This window comes from Chelonus insularis, unplaced genomic scaffold (assembly GCF_013357705.1).
Source record: "Chelonus insularis isolate UGA/USDA-ARS -01 unplaced genomic scaffold, ASM1335770v1 contig_135_pilon, whole genome shotgun sequence".
NCBI lineage: Eukaryota > Metazoa > Arthropoda > Insecta > Hymenoptera > Braconidae > Chelonus > Chelonus insularis.
This window is the reverse complement of record NW_023276376.1, coordinates 1,969,829-1,989,585: the sequence shown is the minus strand read 5'-3', so window position 1 is coordinate 1,989,585 and position 19,757 is coordinate 1,969,829. Positions and strand designations below refer to the sequence as shown.

The 19,757-nt window shown below is 29.3% G+C and overlaps 4 protein-coding genes across 8 annotated transcripts; 1 reads left to right on the top strand and 3 right to left on the bottom strand.

The window, feature by feature from the left end:
* Positions 1 to 914: 914 nt before the first annotated feature.
* LOC118074361 (uncharacterized) lies at positions 915 to 2,114 on the bottom strand. Its single transcript, XM_035095513.1, has 4 exons — positions 1,960 to 2,114; positions 1,774 to 1,874; positions 1,359 to 1,529; positions 915 to 1,159 (listed from the first exon to the last, which is right to left on the bottom strand). Exons 1-3 carry the CDS (start codon positions 1,975 to 1,977, stop codon positions 1,412 to 1,414), a joined length of 237 nt encoding a protein of 78 aa, XP_034951404.1. The 5' UTR covers positions 1,978 to 2,114; the 3' UTR covers positions 915 to 1,159; positions 1,359 to 1,411.
* Positions 2,115 to 2,213: 99 nt separating this feature from the next.
* On the bottom strand, positions 2,214 to 3,173 carry LOC118074360 (uncharacterized). Of its 3 annotated transcripts, none has more exons than XM_035095510.1 (3): positions 2,923 to 3,173; positions 2,659 to 2,763; positions 2,214 to 2,460 (listed from the first exon to the last, which is right to left on the bottom strand). In XM_035095510.1, the coding sequence occupies exons 1-3, from the start codon at positions 2,944 to 2,946 to the stop codon at positions 2,284 to 2,286; spliced, it is 306 nt and encodes a 101-aa protein (XP_034951401.1). In that variant the 5' UTR covers positions 2,947 to 3,173; the 3' UTR covers positions 2,214 to 2,283. The 3 variants fall into 3 exon arrangements, with proteins under 3 accessions (XP_034951401.1, XP_034951402.1, XP_034951403.1); XM_035095511.1 differs by having other exon boundaries at positions 2,952 to 3,173; XM_035095512.1 differs by having other exon boundaries at positions 3,028 to 3,173.
* A 69-nt stretch (positions 3,174 to 3,242) lies between these two features.
* Positions 3,243 to 5,987, bottom strand: LOC118074358 (beta-1,3-glucan-binding protein 1-like). The gene is made up of 8 exons (XM_035095509.1): positions 5,675 to 5,987; positions 5,336 to 5,563; positions 4,977 to 5,191; positions 4,742 to 4,878; positions 4,488 to 4,654; positions 3,979 to 4,292; positions 3,800 to 3,901; positions 3,243 to 3,423 (listed from the first exon to the last, which is right to left on the bottom strand). Exons 1-8 carry the CDS (start codon positions 5,799 to 5,801, stop codon positions 3,322 to 3,324), a joined length of 1,392 nt encoding a protein of 463 aa, XP_034951400.1. The 5' UTR covers positions 5,802 to 5,987; the 3' UTR covers positions 3,243 to 3,321.
* Positions 4,580 to 19,045, top strand: Oatp26F (Organic anion transporting polypeptide 26F). 3 transcript variants are annotated; one of them, XM_035095506.1, is made up of 15 exons: positions 4,580 to 4,676; positions 6,584 to 7,011; positions 7,123 to 7,244; positions 8,548 to 8,596; positions 11,525 to 11,741; positions 12,639 to 12,807; positions 12,890 to 13,025; positions 13,132 to 13,306; positions 13,423 to 13,525; positions 15,582 to 15,703; positions 15,807 to 16,067; positions 16,996 to 17,197; positions 17,330 to 17,477; positions 17,657 to 18,036; positions 18,452 to 19,045. In XM_035095506.1, the coding sequence occupies exons 4-15, from the start codon at positions 8,555 to 8,557 to the stop codon at positions 18,654 to 18,656; spliced, it is 2,160 nt and encodes a 719-aa protein (XP_034951397.1). In that variant the 5' UTR covers positions 4,580 to 4,676; positions 6,584 to 7,011; positions 7,123 to 7,244; positions 8,548 to 8,554; the 3' UTR covers positions 18,657 to 19,045. The 3 variants fall into 3 exon arrangements, with proteins under 3 accessions (XP_034951397.1, XP_034951398.1, XP_034951399.1); XM_035095507.1 differs by lacking the exons at positions 4,580 to 4,676; positions 6,584 to 7,011; positions 7,123 to 7,244; positions 8,548 to 8,596 and adding an exon at positions 10,745 to 10,970; XM_035095508.1 differs by lacking the exons at positions 4,580 to 4,676; positions 6,584 to 7,011; positions 7,123 to 7,244; positions 8,548 to 8,596 and adding an exon at positions 11,033 to 11,117.
* The last annotated feature ends 712 nt before the right edge of the window (positions 19,046 to 19,757 follow it).

The window sequence follows — 19,757 nt, the reverse complement described above, 5'->3', positions numbered from 1 at the left end:
AAAGAAAATAATTTTAATTGAAATTGTAGTAAAATACTTTTTCATGTTATACAATAAATTGAAAATTTGTCAAAAGATTAGTAAAAAAACTTTTTTTTATCTTTCTAAATATTAATAATAATAAATATAAAATATATACATGTGGACATGTACACATATATTGGTTATAAAACATTTTAAAATATTTGATTCAATGTTAATTCATTCAAATTATTTATCTTGTCGAAAAAAGTTTTTTTCATTAATTTTATCAAGTGTTACTATTTGTGACTGAATGTAAAAGTATTTTATTTAAAAAATGTTCATTAAAATTATTTTTACCAGATTTTTTATTTTACTAAACATGTATTTATGATCAAACAATTTATTTTTCTACTTGAGTTTTCTTATTCTATTTGCACTGCATTCCATAAAATCGATTAATCGTTATTAACTGCTTGTATTAAGCTAATAATTAATTTAAAAAAAAAAACAAAAAAAAGGCGTTGAAAAAAATGACATTTCATATTGTATACACTACTGTTATCTACTAAAGTTGACTCTGAAAGCAGATCTTGAACGCACATTAACATTAAGTAATTTTTAGCACTGTTGAGTGAAAAAATGAAAAATTAATTCATATCATCATATAAAAATTAGTGCATAAATACTTATCATTTTTTCAATGAACGACGAGGTGTTGATTATTCATTAATTAATTAATCAATTATTCGTAATAAAAAGTACATCGACATTTTTTAATCTTTATGAACGATTGCTGAATGTTATGGGTGCTTTAATATTTTTTTGATCTAAATGTTACAATTATTACTAGATCGATATATTAAAAAAATAACAGCAGTACAACAGCAATAAGATCAGGTCAATATTTGAATCAAACATTGAAATGGTAATAAATAAGAACAAATAAAAAATTTTGTATTATAAATGATATAATTAATAACTATACAAATGGAATACCATCTAAATATACAATGTAGATAATTTGCTACTGTGATTTTAAGACCTTATCTTTAATATTGTTTATTCTATGGGTGCTTGAAGGAATCCTGGTCGTTCATAATAAATTATAACGTCTTGAAATTCCTAGATGATTATACATTCGTCTATTAATGTTAATCTAGCTCTCACTATTGTGCCCACTGATTCTCCTTCTTCACTGTATGGAGAAATAAAACATAACTGATTATCATGACTAGTTTAGTTAATTATTATTATTATACATCTTATTAAATTTTACATAATTTTTTTATTATTTTAAATTGGATTCATTTGATCTTTTATCTATTATGAATCTTTATTAATAATAATTTATTTATAAGTTAATGATAATTAATTATAAGAATATTTTCAAATACCTTTTAATGATTTCGATGGATCTTTAATTTTGTGCAATAAAATATTTTTCAATTTAATGAATGCCTTCTAAAGCACTGTAGGTTCGATATTGATATAATTCTGGTCCTCCATAACCATACAGCAACCTTCCTCGACCATTTTCATCGTAATATGGGTATCGATATTTTGGCCTAAAAGCGAATAACACAGTTTCACAGGTTTTTTAGTTTGTTTTAAAAATAATTTCCATATTCAATTAACCTTCAAATAGATAAAACTAAAAACTTTCTAGGTGACATAAAGAACTTTCTTTGAAATAAGCTATTCTTGATGTATTGGAAAATAATTACCAGCCTAGTTTTTATAACTATATTGATCACATTTATTTTTTAAAATATTTAATCAATAAAAAAAAGTACTGATTAAAGTGTCTACCTTTCAAAATATTGAAAATTTGGAGCCTTAGGTTCTGGAACTAGAGAATTACTGCTTGAAATCAACGTAAACAAGGTCACCAATATGTTTAGAATGCTTAGCTGTCAATGGAAAAAAGCATAACAGTTAATTTGATTAATTAATGTTCATCAATAGAACTAGTAGAACTTTAAAATGTTTACTTACAAAAAATAGTTTTTTCATGATTCTAGAAAAATCTTACGTTCTCTTTAGTGACAAGATATCTACGACTGTGAATGATGTTTAGTGAAAGAAGTTACTGAAGCTAACTGAATAACGTACCTATAGGAAGGCAGGTGAAAGTCCACTTTCCTGTTTAAAGATTTGAGAAACGGTACGTGATTCTTACCAATGTAATCTTTGCCCTATCAACAGTCACGTGAAAGAAAAAAAAGAAAAATAAACAAAAAACTCATAAATTCAAATTTTCATCATCTTTTTATTTACTATTTTATACTATAAAGTACTTGAATGTGTATAACATTTTTCCTATGGATTATATCGTAGATCAGGTTTGGCTTTTGCAACCTTTACACCCCATGGACCATCAAAGTTCATTCCCGTACCTAATCTTGCAATTAAATCTCGTCCTCGTGGTCCGTTTAAAGCTTCATATTGAGCTCTACGTGCTTTTCCTTGTTCTGGATCAAAATCCCATTCTGTGTGCTGAAAAAAATACTTTCATCTAATCTACATCATTTTAACACGAAAAACAATTAAACTTTATCCATTAAAACAGCTACTATAGAGTAAATTGAATTTATACAAACAAGTAGTTAAAAAGTAATACAATTATCTGTACAGATCCATTATTTATTTATTTACTTACATATTTATTTATTGATAAACGATAAATGTATTTACCTCGTGAAGAAGTGGTATGCCAGCTACATTATACTGCAATGTATCATGAATTAAATTCCATATCGGCGTGGCTGAAGATTGTGTAATCATCATTAAACTCATCACCTGCATTGTGTTTATTGATAGAGAAATTAAATAAGGTATGCCATATGTGCATTAGCATTATTTACATTCACAAAAGATTAGATATTCGAATAATAAGATGATGAATTGAATTAAATGACATGAAAATAAAAATGTTAATTTATAGTTAAGATATTCTACCATTAAAATGCATTGAAAATTCATGACACCTGAAGAACTAAATGATAGTAACCCACATCAATTTGACAAGTTCTACCGTTATGATAAATTAACCAATAACTTTACATCAGAGAGTAGACACTATGAGGTGCTGATATACTGATTGTAAACATTTTCTTCTCATTCTCATGTAACCTGGAGTGAAAGTAAAAATATCCATGATGTCGTTTTGATGAAGTTTGCCGTTCAATTTGAAAAAAAATTTCATATTCCTTGACCACTGTGACTTTTGAATAATAAATAAGTAATTGTAGTGTTTTTTCAATAATTACGAATAAATGTATGTAGAAAAGTTGTATTTTAATTTAAGAAAATACATTTTACAGTGTGAAAAAATATTTTTCATTTGATTAAAAACTATCAAATAGCCCAGACTTTGACATGCTCAACAGATAAATCCTTCAGATTTTCTTGCCATGTGCGAGACCATATTGGAGTGGCATTGTAGAAATCAAGTAATGCCTGGTAATGAACAAATTATAAAAATATTTCAATAATAATTATTATCGATAATTATTTAAAAACTATTTTATATTTTGAAATAATGATAAGAGAAAAGACTCATTAAACCATTTTTCTGAATAATCATCGAATATTTAAATTTAGATTATTGGAAAATTTTAGAATTTAATGAAAACGTTGTTGATATAAAAAATTATTTCTAATAATTTTTTTTTCTGTGAATTATGTTTCAATTAAACTCTTAATCTAAATCCTAATTAATTGATAACAATCTTTATCTGTTAAATAAACGACCAAGAATATATGGTCATTTTTCAACTAAATACTTAAAAGTTATCACATTTACAGTATTTATCCAAACAATTAATTTCGGTACCTTAGATCCAACATTTTTCCACGGCTTGATGTAGCCATCGCTCATACTCATGTCTGGAAATTCTTCATGACCTCCTACTGCAACACCTAGAGCTATATAAAACTGAAAACATCCAGAAATAATTCACTTTTATTATCTACATGAAACACTGATTTTTATGTAATAAAAAAAAATTTTACTGGTTTATCAAAAGGTGGTCCTCCATTCATTGATCCATATTCCACATTGTCTACCTTTACTGTAATACGATTTTGTGACCATTCTAGCTGATAAGTATGATATTCTTCGAACCAATAATCAGTAGCAAACCTCCTGGGATTATCTGGACGTTTTGGAGTATCAAAATTTCTTTGAATTCCTCCACTACAGAGAACATGCCCACTCAAGTCAGCTCCACCACTTGAACGAAGCACTGTATTTCCGGAAGTCGTAGCAATCCTCAATTCAGGGTAATTCATCGCCTTGGCGTCATTCAAAGGCAACAGGGAGAGAACTACAGGAAGTAAGTTGTGACAATTGTTCAGATAAATCATCATTTAAATCTTTTTATGAAGTAAAAAAATAGTTTTACAAATTATTTTTAACCCAAAAGCTACTATTTTTAGTTTTGTTAAATTTTATTGCTATTTTTTCTCTGTTGACAGGGATGGCTTTTTTAAAAATATTTAAAAGCTAACATCAAACTTACTGGGATAAATCCAATCTCCTCTAGGCAATTTGGCTCGAATTTCGATTTTTCCATAAATGAAAGCAAATGATTTTTTTGTGTCAACATATCCAGAAAATACTGCAGGTAAAACATAAGGACCAAAAGCTTCACGACTACACTGAACAGTTCCAATTATTCCAGTGCATCTTAATTAAGTCAATGTAGAAGGTAAGCAGTTTTTTTAAATTATCAAAACAAAATTTTTATGAAATAAATATGAAAGAATCATTCACCTTTCAAGAGTCAAGTTACCATAACGTATAAAATCTTTCCCGTACTCATTTTCGACTAAAGTAGGTATTAAGTGAAGCTTGTTGGATTTTATTTTGATATTCCGCTCGTTATCTCGGTATGTGACGAATGCATAATCCTATTAGATTGCAAATATTTTTCATCACTTTCAAGCGGTTTGAATTTTTGATGTATTCAATACAGATTAAATTTAAATTTTGAATTAAGTCAACTTACAGGAATTCTTGGAAATCGCTCCACATGTCTCCATATTGAATCATTCAACGTTTGAAAGTTGTCTTCAAATATTAATTCTCCAGTACATGTGTTTTGATAAGTTCCCGTTGACAAATCTACTATTTTTGTCGGCGAAAAAGCACAAACCTGTGATGGTTGAATTGATGTTGATACTCCGTCTAAGTTTACTTTCGTACCATCAGGGTTGTAGAATTCTATAAATAAAATTCTCTCATGAAAAGTGCTATCAGTAACATCTAGTTAATGTGAATGACCTTTTTTAAAAAAGATTTGTACTTGGAGTAATAGTTAAAATAATATTATAAATGATATTTCATATGCTTGATATTGATACAAACTAGTAACTTCATGTTGTTGAAATAATAGATTATATCCAAGGCCATTGTAGACCACATGTACCCAATAATGAACAACATCTCCAAATTTCAAATTAGTAGTATTGTCTTGATAAGTCCATCGACCATTCCTAACTCTTAAAATATCTCTAGCTATTGTTCCTGCTTCAATTCCCTCAAATTCTTCATTAAACTTTATATGAAATGCTACGAGGCTTATTCCCTTTTCATCTGCAATGAAAGATAAATTATTATTAGCATAAAAAAATTGGTATAATACCAAAAAAAAAACATCTGCAAGTAATAAAGTAATTGAAATAAGGAAAAAAAATCTCATCTTACCTGGAATCGATATTTTGAGTCCTCTGGGATATAGCGGTTCTACTCGAGCTTGAGGAGGAGTATATTGGCCAAGAATAATATTCACCAATGTCAGGATCAGTATAATATATTTATTTGCTCGTGACATAATATAATTAGATTATTTAATTTTTTCTTGATAGGATTAAATGATTTTCTGATTAATTTTAATTTGCTTTAAAGTTAAGAGATATCACGTTTTAGCAATACACTGTAAAAGATTATGTATAAACACTAGGATTTTCCCTACTACGACGCAAAGTTGCGATGAAATAGTGGGGAATTCTAGTCTTGCATCTCGATGGACTCTGAAACTTGTTTGTGCTATAGAGATTCTCTTGATAACGTCATCAAGTTTGAATTTTTTATTTTTTAAAACTATGCATTTTCATTGGTCCTTTCATTTTAAAAATATCTTATGTATATTTTTGCGCCTCCTCGTTGCCAATGTATTACTTAAAAAAATATTCTTTCTCAATTTCAAGCTAAATTGAACCTTTACAACATCATCTTATCGTTTAGAATGCTGCAAAAAAAATGACAACATGAAATGAACCAGAAAATTTATTTATCTAATACTTTAAAATAAAATCGCTTTTTAAATATATTCATATTTTATAATTCAAACATATTTGTACTAAAAAATATAATGAATTGTTGATAAAAAAATCTCTAGATAAATCTATAAGATCGGCTTTAAAGTTGAATCCTTCATGAAAATTTTTATAAAAATATTTTAGAAAAATATTTTTCTATGAAATTGTTATAAAAATTAAATTATGATAAATTAATAATAATCAAACTTAACACATAATTATAAAAATGAAAAAAGAAATCCTAGAATTAAGTTAATCATGTGTTCTTTTAATGTAAACATAATATATGTTTCAGATTTATGCTGATGCACGGTTGATACACGTGTCAGTTAAAAGAAAGTGAAGTTGATTTGCAAATAAGATATCAGTTCCATCCTCGTCATGTCTCTCAGTGTGAAATTGTAGTTGTGAGTGAGAGCTAAGCAGTTGGAATCAGTGTATATGTTGCAAGATAGTAGTGGATGATCATGACAGTGGTGCTTATGATATACATATCTCAATGTGCTAAATCTTAATCTGACTGAAGAGACTGTTCACCCGTCACCCGCATGTGCAATTCCGGTGAATGCTCCGATGATGATCGATCGTCTATTTTAGTTCAATTATTCAGCAGACTGTGAAAGATTGTAAACTACCGGTGTTTTGTCATGTCGAAAATTTCCTTCGACTCACCGACTTTCAAGTAGATTCATAGGATTTACTTTTATCTAGGGCTATAAAATTGTAATTCATTCGACAAGTTTATATATGATTTTTTTACCTCTTGATGAAAAACGCTTGTCTATATCATCAGCTTATGATTTTTTTTCTCATCCGTATGATTAACAATTACAGCTCTTCAGAATCAACTACAAAATCATCTCTTACATAATTATGTAGAAGGACATATATAATAATTCAGTTTTCCATTTTATTTTCTTCAGTATTACAAAAGCTACTGCATCAGTCACATCGAGGTGAGCTAATTATTTATATTTTTTTTATAATATTCCAGCGTAAAATAAATGCCAAAACTATGAACATTTATTACAAACTTTTCATATTTGTTATTGACAAGAAAATATATGATTCCCTCACTTTTTTATTTTTGCAGATGCTGGTATACGATATAAACTATAATCTCTCTTTAATCTTTTACCTTTTTTCTACTTGAAGTACAATTCTACACTGTAAAGTTTAAAAGATTTTTATATCAACCATTCAATAGTTGGAATTTTAATCTTAGTGACTTTTAGATTTCCCTAAAAAACATGAAAGTGAAAAAAAATCTTCCGACCTATTAAAAAGGTTTATATAAACCTTTTTCGGCCCTTTTAGTCACACGCTGGCTAAAACGATTTTAAATTCAAGTTTTTTTCACCGTTACATCGACATGACAGAAGCTCCACCCCTATTATACAAGCGACAGGGGAGTTTAAAAGATGCATTGAGATATGTTACACAATACCACGTTAAATTGCATATATTTGTTTTGTTTTGACGTACATATCTATCATTTATCTTTCATTGAAAACATTCATTAATGGCAGTTGCAAAAATAATTCTAAAGCAGTCATAACAATTTGTTAAATTTACTGCTGAAAGTTTTATTCTTTAAAAAAAATATTAAGAACAAAGTTGATTTTCATCAAAATTGTTTTCAAAAAAATATCATTACTTAAAATAATATTGGATCAATCAGACATGATATTTAGGAAAAAATTATGTATGACTATTAAATATTAATTTACCAAAATTCGAAAAAGAAGAAGCTTTAATTCACATCAATCAAATTGTATTTGACTAAGTTATAATAATCTTTTTTTTTATAATCACTCATTCAAATATGCTCTGCAGCATTTTTGCTATTTTTACAAATTTTTGCAAATCCAAACATTCAACTGTTAAGTCACTTTTTACTACGAGAATTCATTTTTTGATCCATTAATTAAGTTCTAATATTTGTTAAATTAAATAAATAAATGATAATAAATTTTTTCTTTAAATATAATCTTTAAGATAAATACGTGGAATAACAGACACAATTTGCAGACGCTTAATATTTAATATACATAAATAAGTCGAAAGTGATGACTATTATCCTGTTAACTATATCACGGCCATTATTATGAGTTCATTCGCACTTATCAAACTTTATCTTATCGCCTGACCGTGACTCTCTTGTAAATCCACACATCTTGAGACTCCCTTTGTTTTTTTTAAGATAATAATTTAAATTTAAAAATATAACAAAATTAACATAATTTTTTGTTGTTACAGGTTTAAAATGATGGGAATAAGTAATCCAGGACTTGAACTTTCCGACGAGGTGAGTGTGACATTTGTAAAATTAGTTACAATGGTGATGAAATCCATAATACGTGACTTGGGGATGATTCCTTAAGCTTCAAAAAATCCGTTTGAAGATGAAGAGTGTAAAAAATGGTGTGCGGCAACGTCTCAACATGGAGAAAACGTTTTAAATGACGGGAAACGTTTTAAGCACTTGTATTAGATGAATATATGTATACCATTTTTGTTGTAAAATACGTCCGATCGTCTTTGAAAAAAAATCTTTACAAGGACAATAAAAAAAAGGAAATGAAACGTTTGTATATAAGTAAGGATAAAAAGGCAGCTCGAGGCGATTCATTTGCTTGATGGCTTGCTTGGAGACATCGTTCGTGTATCTTGTAGTTATAGTAAGAGTCTGAACTCATTCAGTGAAAATTTTAGCTATCAAGAAAGTCAATGGAACAAATAACGCAGATTTTTCTCATCAGTACTTTATGAAAAGTATTGAATACAAGGAAAAAACATATATAGATATTCTAGTGTTAGTACCGAAAAAAAACAAGGGTGACAGCAAATGGACATTTCATCAATCACAGCAGTGTTGATGCTCCGGAAACCCTGAGCGAAATTAAAACACGATTAAAAGCAGGGAATTGAGTAACGATCAAAAAATCGATTATCGTCAGCAGACGCCAATTAACTCGGATTCATTTCAGTACACTCTTCAGTCTCTACCTGAATATTTGTCTGACATGCATCATAGGTTTCTCCTTTTTTACATTTGCAACATTCTGGTTTGCCCTCAGTTCGTCAATTCTCTATACTCTATCAACTTTTAAATACAACATACGATTGAAAAGAATAAAAATTCATCAATCAAATAACTGAAAAAATGTTATTTCTTTGTTTGAATACATCAGATTTTTATCCATTCAAATACCATGAACAATGCACTCGTTTTATTTTTCAAGTCTTTTAGTTAATAATGATTAATTGGTAATAAATCTTTCGTATTTTATTGCTACTAAAATAACTTTTTTGATTCATTTTAGTTCATCTGAATTGCATAAATTCTGATTTAAAAGTTAACCTGCAATTACATATATGCATATTATAAAATGAGCATATGTCTTCATCTATTCATTCATTGACAAACGGCTGAAATTGTTGTTAGCAACGCTTGAGCAATTTATTTATGTTTTAGTTTCTGACTAAAACTTGAGCTGATCGGACATTTTTCCTATCATAAATGATTTTCCAATGGATTCAATAAATGTTTTCACTGATTTATAATTCTTTTCCAAATTATTATTTCTTCTCATTTTACAATATATAAAACTTTTGATGACTTCATTGAAAATAAATTTACAACTCTTGAAAATGTACAAAATTAAATCACACCAATCGAGTTTGCAACAGAGTTTGATGGAGAAGGGTTCATCAAAAACTAGAGTATTTGAAGGACCACCCACGAATTGTGTCACGCGCCAAAAGCCCTTGTCTTCTTTATGCGAGGTGGCAACACGAGTGGGTCACCCTGTAAATCCATGTGCAAACGGAAGCCATGATTCTCGATTAATTCCATGGAATTTATGTCCTGTCTCACATCATCTATGGATGTATTCCCCTTTTCTTTCTGCTATACTTCCCCCTTTTTTGTATATTTACCCTAAGCAAACGAATCTTTGCCAAATCCCACCCGTTATTACCTTTCGGAGCTCACTTTTTGTTCTTTTTCAAGTTCAATAAACTTTTCTGTACTATTATAAATAGTAAATACGTGTAAGTGATGATTTTATGCGAGATGAAGGTCGTGCGTGGGCATCCGGAAGCAAACATTTGAGCGAAATTAATTTGGAAGACATCCAGACAAAAATATTTAAAGGGGAATAAGACACTGAGTGGAGGTGATGCTTTATAACATCTTTGATGACTGTTATGTGAGGAAAAAATATTTCCATGGTCTAGTAAAAGCTCAAGATAATTTTTATCGTAAATAAATGATAGAACGAGGTGAAGCAGATAAAAAGAAGAGGAACAACGACCCCCAGAGAAGCTGTTGCACCGGGAGTGGTAGTAGGGATGACGGGAGAAAGGGGTGTCACTACCAGAGATGGTGGAGAACTGGCTAGAATGAGAGAGAAACGTTTTGACTCGTAGGGAAAACTCCAAGAGCTCGGTCATGATTCTCAGTCGCATGTGACTCGTGGAAGTGTTCACAACTCCTCCTCTTCTTTTTCTTCTTCATTTGCTTCACTTTCGTCATTCACACGTGTGTTCTACATCATTTGTGAGCTAGTGATAATGAGTGATATGGTACTATTTCTTAGAAGAAATCAGGATAAGCTTTAATCTTGGAAAAAACTTATTTATAAATCTTAATCATGCGAGATAAATTTTCTTTTAGTGTAAGTCCTTTGAGATTAAAAGTTCATTTATTATTTTTTTATTACGACTTTCATTAGAAAAGTTTTTTAACAGATTGAAGAGATGTTTCTACAAAAGTTTTTCTCATTTTAAATTGACAAAAATGACAAATTTCAAAAATAGACTTGGTGATTTTATGCTATAATAGTAAATCCATATTTAATGAATAGCTTAAAATTAAATTTATCAATTCAGTTAATAAAAGTGAAAGAAATAATTATTTTTATGATAAAATATCTTTAATTGTTATGTAAATTTATTTCAATCTCTACAAAATTATAACAATATTTTATTATTCCTATAAATATAATTTCTAAAAATACTTTCTCACTTATTTCTATTTCAAAATAAGTTATTGTATTAATCAATTAAATTAATTGTTCATTAGATTTAATATAATTTACATCTATATAAAATTGTAGAATAATTGAATTCAAAGAAAATGATAAGCGTTTGAATACTTACAAATGATTATTCTAATGATTTAATTAAAAATTCAATGCTCTATTTTTAAAAGTGAATTTTTTTATTACAGAGTGGAGTGGCAGATATGAATGAGACTCTGCCGAGACTCACAGAACAATTTGATGGTCCCGTCAAAGAAGAAATGAAAGAAGAGATGCAACTTGACATGGAAAAAGTGTCATCAAAGAAGTTGTGTGGTTGGTTTTGGTTCAGGCCTTCATATTTGCAGAAATTTCGTACTGCCAAGTGGGCACTCTTTTGGCTTTGCTGGGCTGGAGCAATGCAGGGTACTTGAAATGCTAAATTAACAGTTGTAATTTTATTAAGGAGTAACTCAAGCATTAAACAAACATCATTAATCGAGTATCACACTTCCAACATTAAACACTTTGAATTGATGTAGTATGTCAAATAGATACTAAAGATCTGTATATTTACCAGTTCTGTCTCTCGATAATTTCTAGCTTCTGTCTATAGTAAAACATCACATTATCTGTGATCGTTTAGTTCCGGTCATATCCATATCTTTTATTTTTGATATAAGCACTTTTTCGATATACAAAACCGTGAGAAATGAATGAGAAACGATATTTATAAAAAAATTCTTTTTGATTTCTCTGCAATTTTGATGTTATTCAAGAAGGAGGAAGTAGAGAGTAACAGAAAGTGTTAGCGGAAATTGAATTTACAATCAATTTGAAAAAGTTAAAGAAGTAAAAAAAAATATTGAAAGGAAGGAAATATAGTGAGTCGAAAAGGGAGAGTTGAAGGTTTTAGTGTATGCGTTTACTTGATTTAAAATGTGTTTATTTAATGCTCAATATGTTCAAATATAATACATTGTTCACTATTCTAACCGTGTGTCCCCGAGCTCTTGTTCATGTGATACTGGCGCGAAACAATACAAGTCCAAGCGCGATGAAAGAATTGAGCAAATTGATGCACAATAGACGCTGTATGCTTGAGGTTTATGAAGCAAACTTTTAGAATGTATTTAGGGAGAGAAAAAATGGGCTTAAAAGATCACTTTAGCGTTATTAATTTTCTCATTTTAAAATATGCAGTGGTGTAAATCTTTTCTTTCATCTTAAATTAAATTAACAGTCATTCATTAAAATTTAATGAGATAAAATATATATTAAAAATTACTCTTTTTTAATTAATCTTACAACTCTTTGATTCAGGAATGGTTGTAAATGGTTTTATCAATGTCGTCATCACAACAATAGAAAAAAGATTTGGATTGACATCATCAGAAACAGGACTTATTGCTGGAGGATATGATATTGCTAGTTTCATACTTTTAATACCAGTTAGTTATCTTGGTGGTCGTTCAAAAGCTTCCAAGCCCAAGTGAGTTATTAAAAACTTTGTAGACTTTCTCCAAAAGTCCAACAAAAGAACGTATTTTATTTTTCATTTTTCATCATTACAGATACATAGGAATAGGTGTTCTAGTCTTAGGAATGGGAAGTCTTCTCTTCGCTTCACCTCATTATCTCGCACGCACTTACCAAGGCAGCCAGCAGACAGAAGTTGTATGCCAGAAAACCAATGAAACTTCAGTGTCGGTGAGAGTTGTCCATTCTTATCGAATTTGGAGGTGATTCATCGATAATTTAATAACTACTGACTAACTAAATAGTTTAATTTGTTTACCATACTATCCCCATTCAGTCAAAGTGTGATGATCACTGGGGACCAACAGAAGGTGAACCATTCAAGGGATTTTATTTGATGATATTCTTGATTGCACAATTATTACATGGTGCTGGGGCTTCACCTTTTTACACACTTGGAGTGACTTATCTTGATGAAAATGTTTCCAAGAAAATGTCATCAGTTTATTTAGGTAATATACTTTGTATGATGATAAGTGAAATTTTGTCGATTTGTTATCAATATTGATGTGTCAAAGCTTGTGAAGATATGATCTATTTTAAATAATGATTTCATTTTAAATTTTAGGAATCTATTATACAATGGCAGTGATTGGACCCGCACTTGGATATGTAGTGGGTGGAGAACTCTTGAAACTTTATACTGACTTTCTGACTGTAGATGCCGGATCGTAAGTTTCGTTACTCATTTTGATCAAGCGATATTGACGTGTCGCTTTGAATTAAACCGTAGCTGTCTACCTGTATTTTACCCCAACTCATCTGTACTTTCCTACTCAGCGTTTAGTTGCTTCTACACTCGGGACTTTATTAAATTCTCGCGAGAATTTACTGCTTCCTCGCTTCTTCCATCACCATGACTGTGAGGTTTTCACATATAAATCATGTGCAAATAAATGAATTTTTTTATTGTCATATAACACAGTCAACAATTTCTCATATTGAAATAGATATAAATTTATTGTCTGGATCTGTTACAATTTGATGTAATGGAAAAAAAATCTTGGAATTCATTTTCTTCGATATCAATCTTTCTATATCTCATAAAGATAGGTATGCTAGATATTGGAGTATAAGTATGCTAATAGTGATGACAAATTATATCATCACAAAGAAAATATGAATGTTTTTAATACTACCGTTAGAAAAATTTTTAAAGTCACATGGATTGTGGCTGAAAAATTTGAATTAAATTCTCAGGATGATTAGCATAGAATAAGAAACGCGTGACTCAACGTAAAATATACGAGTTATAGACTATAGGCGTTTTTATTCATCCCCGAAGGATGACGGGAGGGTGAATAGTTTTTTTTTGAAGGGTAACACCAGCGTCATCCTCAAACACTGGTAACTCTGTTTGACATTTTCCCCATGGGATGTCCTCGGTACGGCTGCATGCACTATTAATCTCGTCGCATTATTCGCTCTAATGGCACACAAGGGTTATATTTAACCATACTTTATTATATTCTTGTCAGCTATATACTTACTAAACTGTAAAGCATATGCCTGTAAATACTCTCCAAAATAATATCCAATTTATGATGGCATTAAAATTTATGATTATTTTCATTTATTGTTATTTTCTTCTTTTTTTTTTCAATTTGTCTTGGATAAATCACAATCCATTCAAGTACTCAAACTATTTATGTACGAGCACAGAAAACCGAGGGTCAGTCAGTGAATGAGACGTAAAGACGTTCAATGAAGCATTTTTTTTTATACTTTGGTCGAAGTGCGGACGTTAATTGTCGGAGATTGTAAAGGATTTGAAAGAACAGGACGCAGAGCAAAAGAAATGCAGTCTGCAAGAACGTTATACCTCTTTAATAAAATTGTAAAAAGATAAAAAGGTTTGCCACTAATCTGTCTGCATAATCTTCTTCTTAATTTCATCATGAGATCCTATTAAATATCAATGAAGTTTTTATCTTTTTATTTATCCATTTTTTTACATAATTTTTATGTCGTTGAGTTTATCTATCTGTTTGTTGGTTTAATTAAAAACAACATTTTTCTAACTTGTAATTGTATTTACTTACAATGAGAAAAAGCACTAAGAACATCTGTATTCATAAATCTCACTTTTTTCTTAAAGTCAAATATTTTTTCATATTGTATTATACTTTCTTGTACTGTATGCAAGAAAAAGTTAATTACTCCGGAAATAATTCATTTATAACATTTTTTTCTTTACCATAAAAAAGAAAAGTCATTTTGGTGGAGCACATGCTCTTAACTACACAGGCAAATGAAAAGTTTCCGTGGTTGGTTGATGCCAAGAAGAGAATATTAGTACTCGAATAACTTTAGAAACCACATGCCTAGCCCAAGTAGTTTCCTCCTACTTTTCTCAAGCTTTGCTCCACGAGCAAACTTTTGAAATTGTGCGAGTTTCATTGCAGTTAATTATTTATGCACTTGATTTACCTATCGAGTTCGTTTGAATAGAGCGAAACAGCACATTCATTTCCCTATCAATGACACTTAAATTAAAAAAAAACGTTTGTTTTAATTTTTTATTCGATCAGACTGAACGTTATTCTGCACCTTAAAGACCTCAGAAATTAAATGAAATATTTAGGGGACTTCATTTTCAAATCATCTAGAATTATCATTCAGAAAAAATACTTATTTTTTAATGTACTATTTTTTCAAATAATTCAATAACTGTACCATGATTTTTCCTGTTGATGAAATTTTGAATAGCATTTTTTTAATTTTTAGAATCGGAATGACTCCAGATAGTAATGTTTGGATTGGAGCATGGTGGATTGGATTTGTTGGAGCTGCAGTTATTTGTTTTGTTGTTGCCATTCCACTGTTAGCATTTCCTGCTGCACTTCCAGGTAACTAAACCAGACTATTTATCAGCATTTTCGAAATGCTATCTCTTTATTAATCTTTTTTGAGATTCAGTTTTACGTTATATGTACGATGATATAATTCTAGGTTCAGAAGAGTTAGCTAAAGAAAAAGTATCAGAAGCACATGAAAAATCGACACCATCAGCTAGTGCAACAGGAGAAGCATTTTCCAAGATTCGAGAGCTTCCTCGTGCTTTTACAGAACTGCTGAGCAATCCTGCATTTTTTATGCTCAACTTAGCCGGTGCTAGTGAAGGGCTTTTGATCTCTGGCTTCGCTGCGTTCCTACCTAAGCTTATTGAAAATCAGTTTAGTGTCACTGCAAGCTCGGCAGCATTACTTATGGGTAAGCACTTATTTCCAACATTATAAAAAAAAACACAATTTAATAATTTATCGGATAGTGGGAAAAATGGTGTATTCGGTTTTCAATCTTATAACTTGCTTAAAAATTGATTTTATAACTTTAACTCTTTTCAACATGGTTTCTCCATCATACAATTTTTTCTAAAACCTTCATGAAATTGTATTACCAGTCGCAAAAATTATTTTTCGCCACTTTCTCATTTTCATCCCTCAAAAACTCTTATCCTCTCTGTATATATTTTACCAAATAAAAATTTTATAATTGATTTTACTGAGAATTTCAAAAAAAAACTCAAATTCTGTTCGAATCGTCTTGTTGACAACAATGTGTATAAATATCTCGTTTCACGTTAAATTCTGCAATTTTTTTAAAATTAAAAATTATTTTGAATTACTTTACGTTTCATCTAATTTAGTGAACTGTATTATTCACTCAGAAAATTGAAAACTCTCTAATTTAGTATCGTTGAATAATCACTTCTTTCTACGTTTTATTTTTGAATTTTAATTACGTTTTATCAAAGCTCATGAGCTGCTAGTATTCGAATTTATTTTTAAATGCATATCTTTTACGAAGATACTGGTAAGAATGTTTTCAGGCTAAGTTAATGAAGATTGAAAATATTGTGCATTAAAAACATGTTTAAGAAACTAGAGCAGCATAGCCCCTTAGGCAAGAGAGTCCACTTAAGAACAAAGTAAAAAATAGGGAAAAGAAATTTCGCAAGCACTTTTCAAAGAACAATTTTTTTTTTAAAACTGTGTTTATAAATAACAAAAAAATATTTTTAGATCATAAATATTTATCAACAATTCATTTATGATTTATCAAACGTTTATTTTATTGTCGTGTGAATTTTTCATTTTATATCATCTAAAATATTAATCAAATGTTATTGTGGTTTCAGGTCTAGTAACAGTTCCAGCTGGCGGAGGTGGTACATTTCTCGGTGGATACTTGATTAAACGTTGGAATCTACCTTGCTCCGGAATTTTAAAATTCTGTATTTTTGCTACTGGTGCTTGTATCATCTTCACTTTGTGTTTCGCTCTTAGTTGTCCAAACTTAGATTTCGCAGGAGTTACAGTATCGTACACTGGAACAATTGAGTAAGTTTGCAATAAATTGCCACCATATTATACATATATTTAACTACATAAATTCATTAAAATTAATGAAAAGAAGTAATTAATAGAACATGAAAATACACTAAATACTAATGAATTTATATTTACTCTCAGAAAGTCATACTCGTTAGAGGGTATTTGCAACAGTGGCTGTGGGTGTACAACGTCTAAGTTTAATCCTGTATGTGGCGTTAATGGAGTTACATATTATTCACCTTGTCATGCTGGATGTGCCAGAGAAATTCAAAAAAACGATGTCAAGGTATTTTTTTTTTAAAACAAATATTATTTTATTAGTTCAAATTTGTTTCATCTCCCAGTTGTTAATATCTTCATGTAATATTTTAAAAATCTAATCTAATCAACAAAATTTCATTATTTGTTATTTGTGATGAGAAATAAGTTACATATTTTTTGAAAATTTTCAATTATTTTTTGTAGATTTATCAAAACTGTACATGCATCAGTGGGCAACCGTTCAATCTGTCAATGACATCAGGTGAAACAGTACCCTATGAAGCAATCAATACAACTTGTTCTAGTAGTTGCAAATATTTATGGCTTTTTATCTCCTTGGCATTTTGTAACATGCTCATGACTTTCTTGTGCACAATGCCAGCATTAGCAGCAACTTTAAGAGTTGTAAGAGAGGATCAAAAATCGTTTGCGTTAGGTATTCAGTGGAATAAAGTCAGAATTCTCGGAACGATTCCTGCACCGATGATATTTGGTGCTTTGATTGATGATACATGTATTTTATGGCATGAGACGTGCGAAGGAAGAGGTGCTTGTCTCGTCTATGACAACTATTGGATGAGCTGGTAAATTATAAATATATAAAAAGTTAATTTTAGTAATTGTGCAAAAGTGAGATGAAGCCCGAGTGAATACTATTCTTATACATATTGTTCTTTCTTTTTCTCTCTCCAAAAATTGCTCTGTCTTCAAGAGATTAAATGGTAAATCTCCTTGTACAGTACAGATAAGTCTTGAACTCTAAGAAAATAATTGAACTGAGACAAAATATAATATTAACAAGTGATAAAAATATTCATAAACTCGTAAAAATTGTCTACTCAGTATATTTTTAATTAAACTTTTGATTTTCCATTAGCTTGAGTTACTTATAATACTTGATATACGTTGTGCACTAAAATTGGGATAAACTCTCACTTACGCTCAATTATCTTGATTAAAATTTCATTTAAATAATAAGATTGATGTTTATTACTTCAGGTATATGTTCGGTTTGGCCTTCATCGGTAAGACAGCTTCCTTAATTTTCTTCTTCTTCGCTTGGTGGTGTTACGTACCACCTGGAGGGCGAAGAGTTGCTTCTGATCTCAGTCAACAACCTACAGCAGCAGTTATTTCATGTGAAGAATCGAATCATGCTATTTCATCTCCACAGAATTCCATAAATCCATCAATTAATTCCTAAAATAAAAGAAAATTAATTAAAGTAAATAAAAAATAGCTAGAGAACTAATGGAGGATAACATTAAGAATGTTATAAACATTAGAGAAATATAGGTAGTCAATTTTTGGTATCACTTTCGTGGTAAAGACTGAGTCAGAAGAAAGATAATTGAAAGACAGATAAAAGATGACATTTTAATATTATTTATAAAAAATATTCTATAAAATTATAAAATATAAAAACGTATGAGCACATGTATTGTGAGAGATAAAATAATGGCTTGTCACTGCCATTTAAATCGACTGACAAAAATTTGGCAAATGTTTTCTGTTAGGCAAATTTTATTTTTACATGAGTATATATAGTTATAAAAATTATCCAGATGATTATATATGATTATATAAATGTGAGAATCGATATAAGTAATTATAATATTAATAGTTAATACTTTAAACGAAATAAAGTAAATTTTCATAATAATTAATAATACATGTAATCAAAAAACGATGATTTTTTTATGTTAGTTCATATAATAATTATTATTTATGAATAGTTAATATTTATTTATTGATGTTAAAGATTTTAATTTTTAATAAATATAATAAAATTAGATTTGTAACAAAATAATTTATAAAGAATTACATACCAATCAATTACTTGATCATTGTAATGAGTAAATATTAAAATATTTAAGTAGAATAGTGCAAAGATTACTTTAAGAAGGTATAAATAGAAAATCGGAAGAAGGGAAGTTGGTAGGGTCATTTAAAGAAAATAGAAATCAGTTGTAAAGATCGATGGTTCTGGGAGCATCTGCAGTTGTATTTGGGAAATTGAAGGATGCAGAATGCGTTCCCTTTTAACAGAAAACTGACCTGAGTGTAGTGAACAGTGGATGTTTCAAAATTTTTAGTTTGCTCATTTGTATGTAAAATATTTTAAACGCGAATATAATATTGTTACCATGGTATGTAAATAATTCTATTTCTAATAATTTTTTTATATTTAATAAATCTTATATATGAAATTTCATTCCATATATAAATAAATGAATTACTGATGTATATACATTTAAATTATAAATCTCAACGTTAAAAATAGAGCTAGTCTATTAGATATGTT

Excerpts from the sequence above, each read along its gene's own strand:
- LOC118074361 (XM_035095513.1), bottom strand. Across the intron at positions 1,530-1,773 it reads AATTTTCAATATTTTGAAAG|GCCAAAATATCGATACCCAT; the intron begins GTAGACACTTTA and ends ATTCGCTTTTAG.
- LOC118074360 (XM_035095510.1), bottom strand. The coding sequence starts at position 2,946 with ATGAATTTTCAATGCATTTTAATG. Across the intron at positions 2,764-2,922 it reads ATTTTCAATGCATTTTAATG|GTGATGAGTTTAATGATGAT; the intron begins GTAGAATATCTT and ends AACACAATGCAG. Across the intron at positions 2,461-2,658 it reads GCATACCACTTCTTCACGAG|CACACAGAATGGGATTTTGA; the intron begins GTAAATACATTT and ends TATTTTTTTCAG.
- LOC118074358 (XM_035095509.1), bottom strand. The coding sequence starts at position 5,801 with ATGTCACGAGCAAATAAATATATTATACTGATCCTGACATTGGTGAAT. Across the intron at positions 4,879-4,976 it reads AGCGATTTCCAAGAATTCCT|GATTATGCATTCGTCACATA; the intron begins GTAAGTTGACTT and ends GCAATCTAATAG. Across the intron at positions 4,655-4,741 it reads GGTAACTTGACTCTTGAAAG|ATGCACTGGAATAATTGGAA; the intron begins GTGAATGATTCT and ends GACTTAATTAAG.
- Oatp26F (XM_035095506.1), top strand. The coding sequence starts at position 8,555 with ATGATGGGAATAAGTAATCCAGGACTTGAACTTTCCGACGAG. Across the intron at positions 12,808-12,889 it reads TCAAAAGCTTCCAAGCCCAA|ATACATAGGAATAGGTGTTC; the intron begins GTGAGTTATTAA and ends TCATCATTACAG. Across the intron at positions 16,068-16,995 it reads CTCGGCAGCATTACTTATGG|GTCTAGTAACAGTTCCAGCT; the intron begins GTAAGCACTTAT and ends TTGTGGTTTCAG.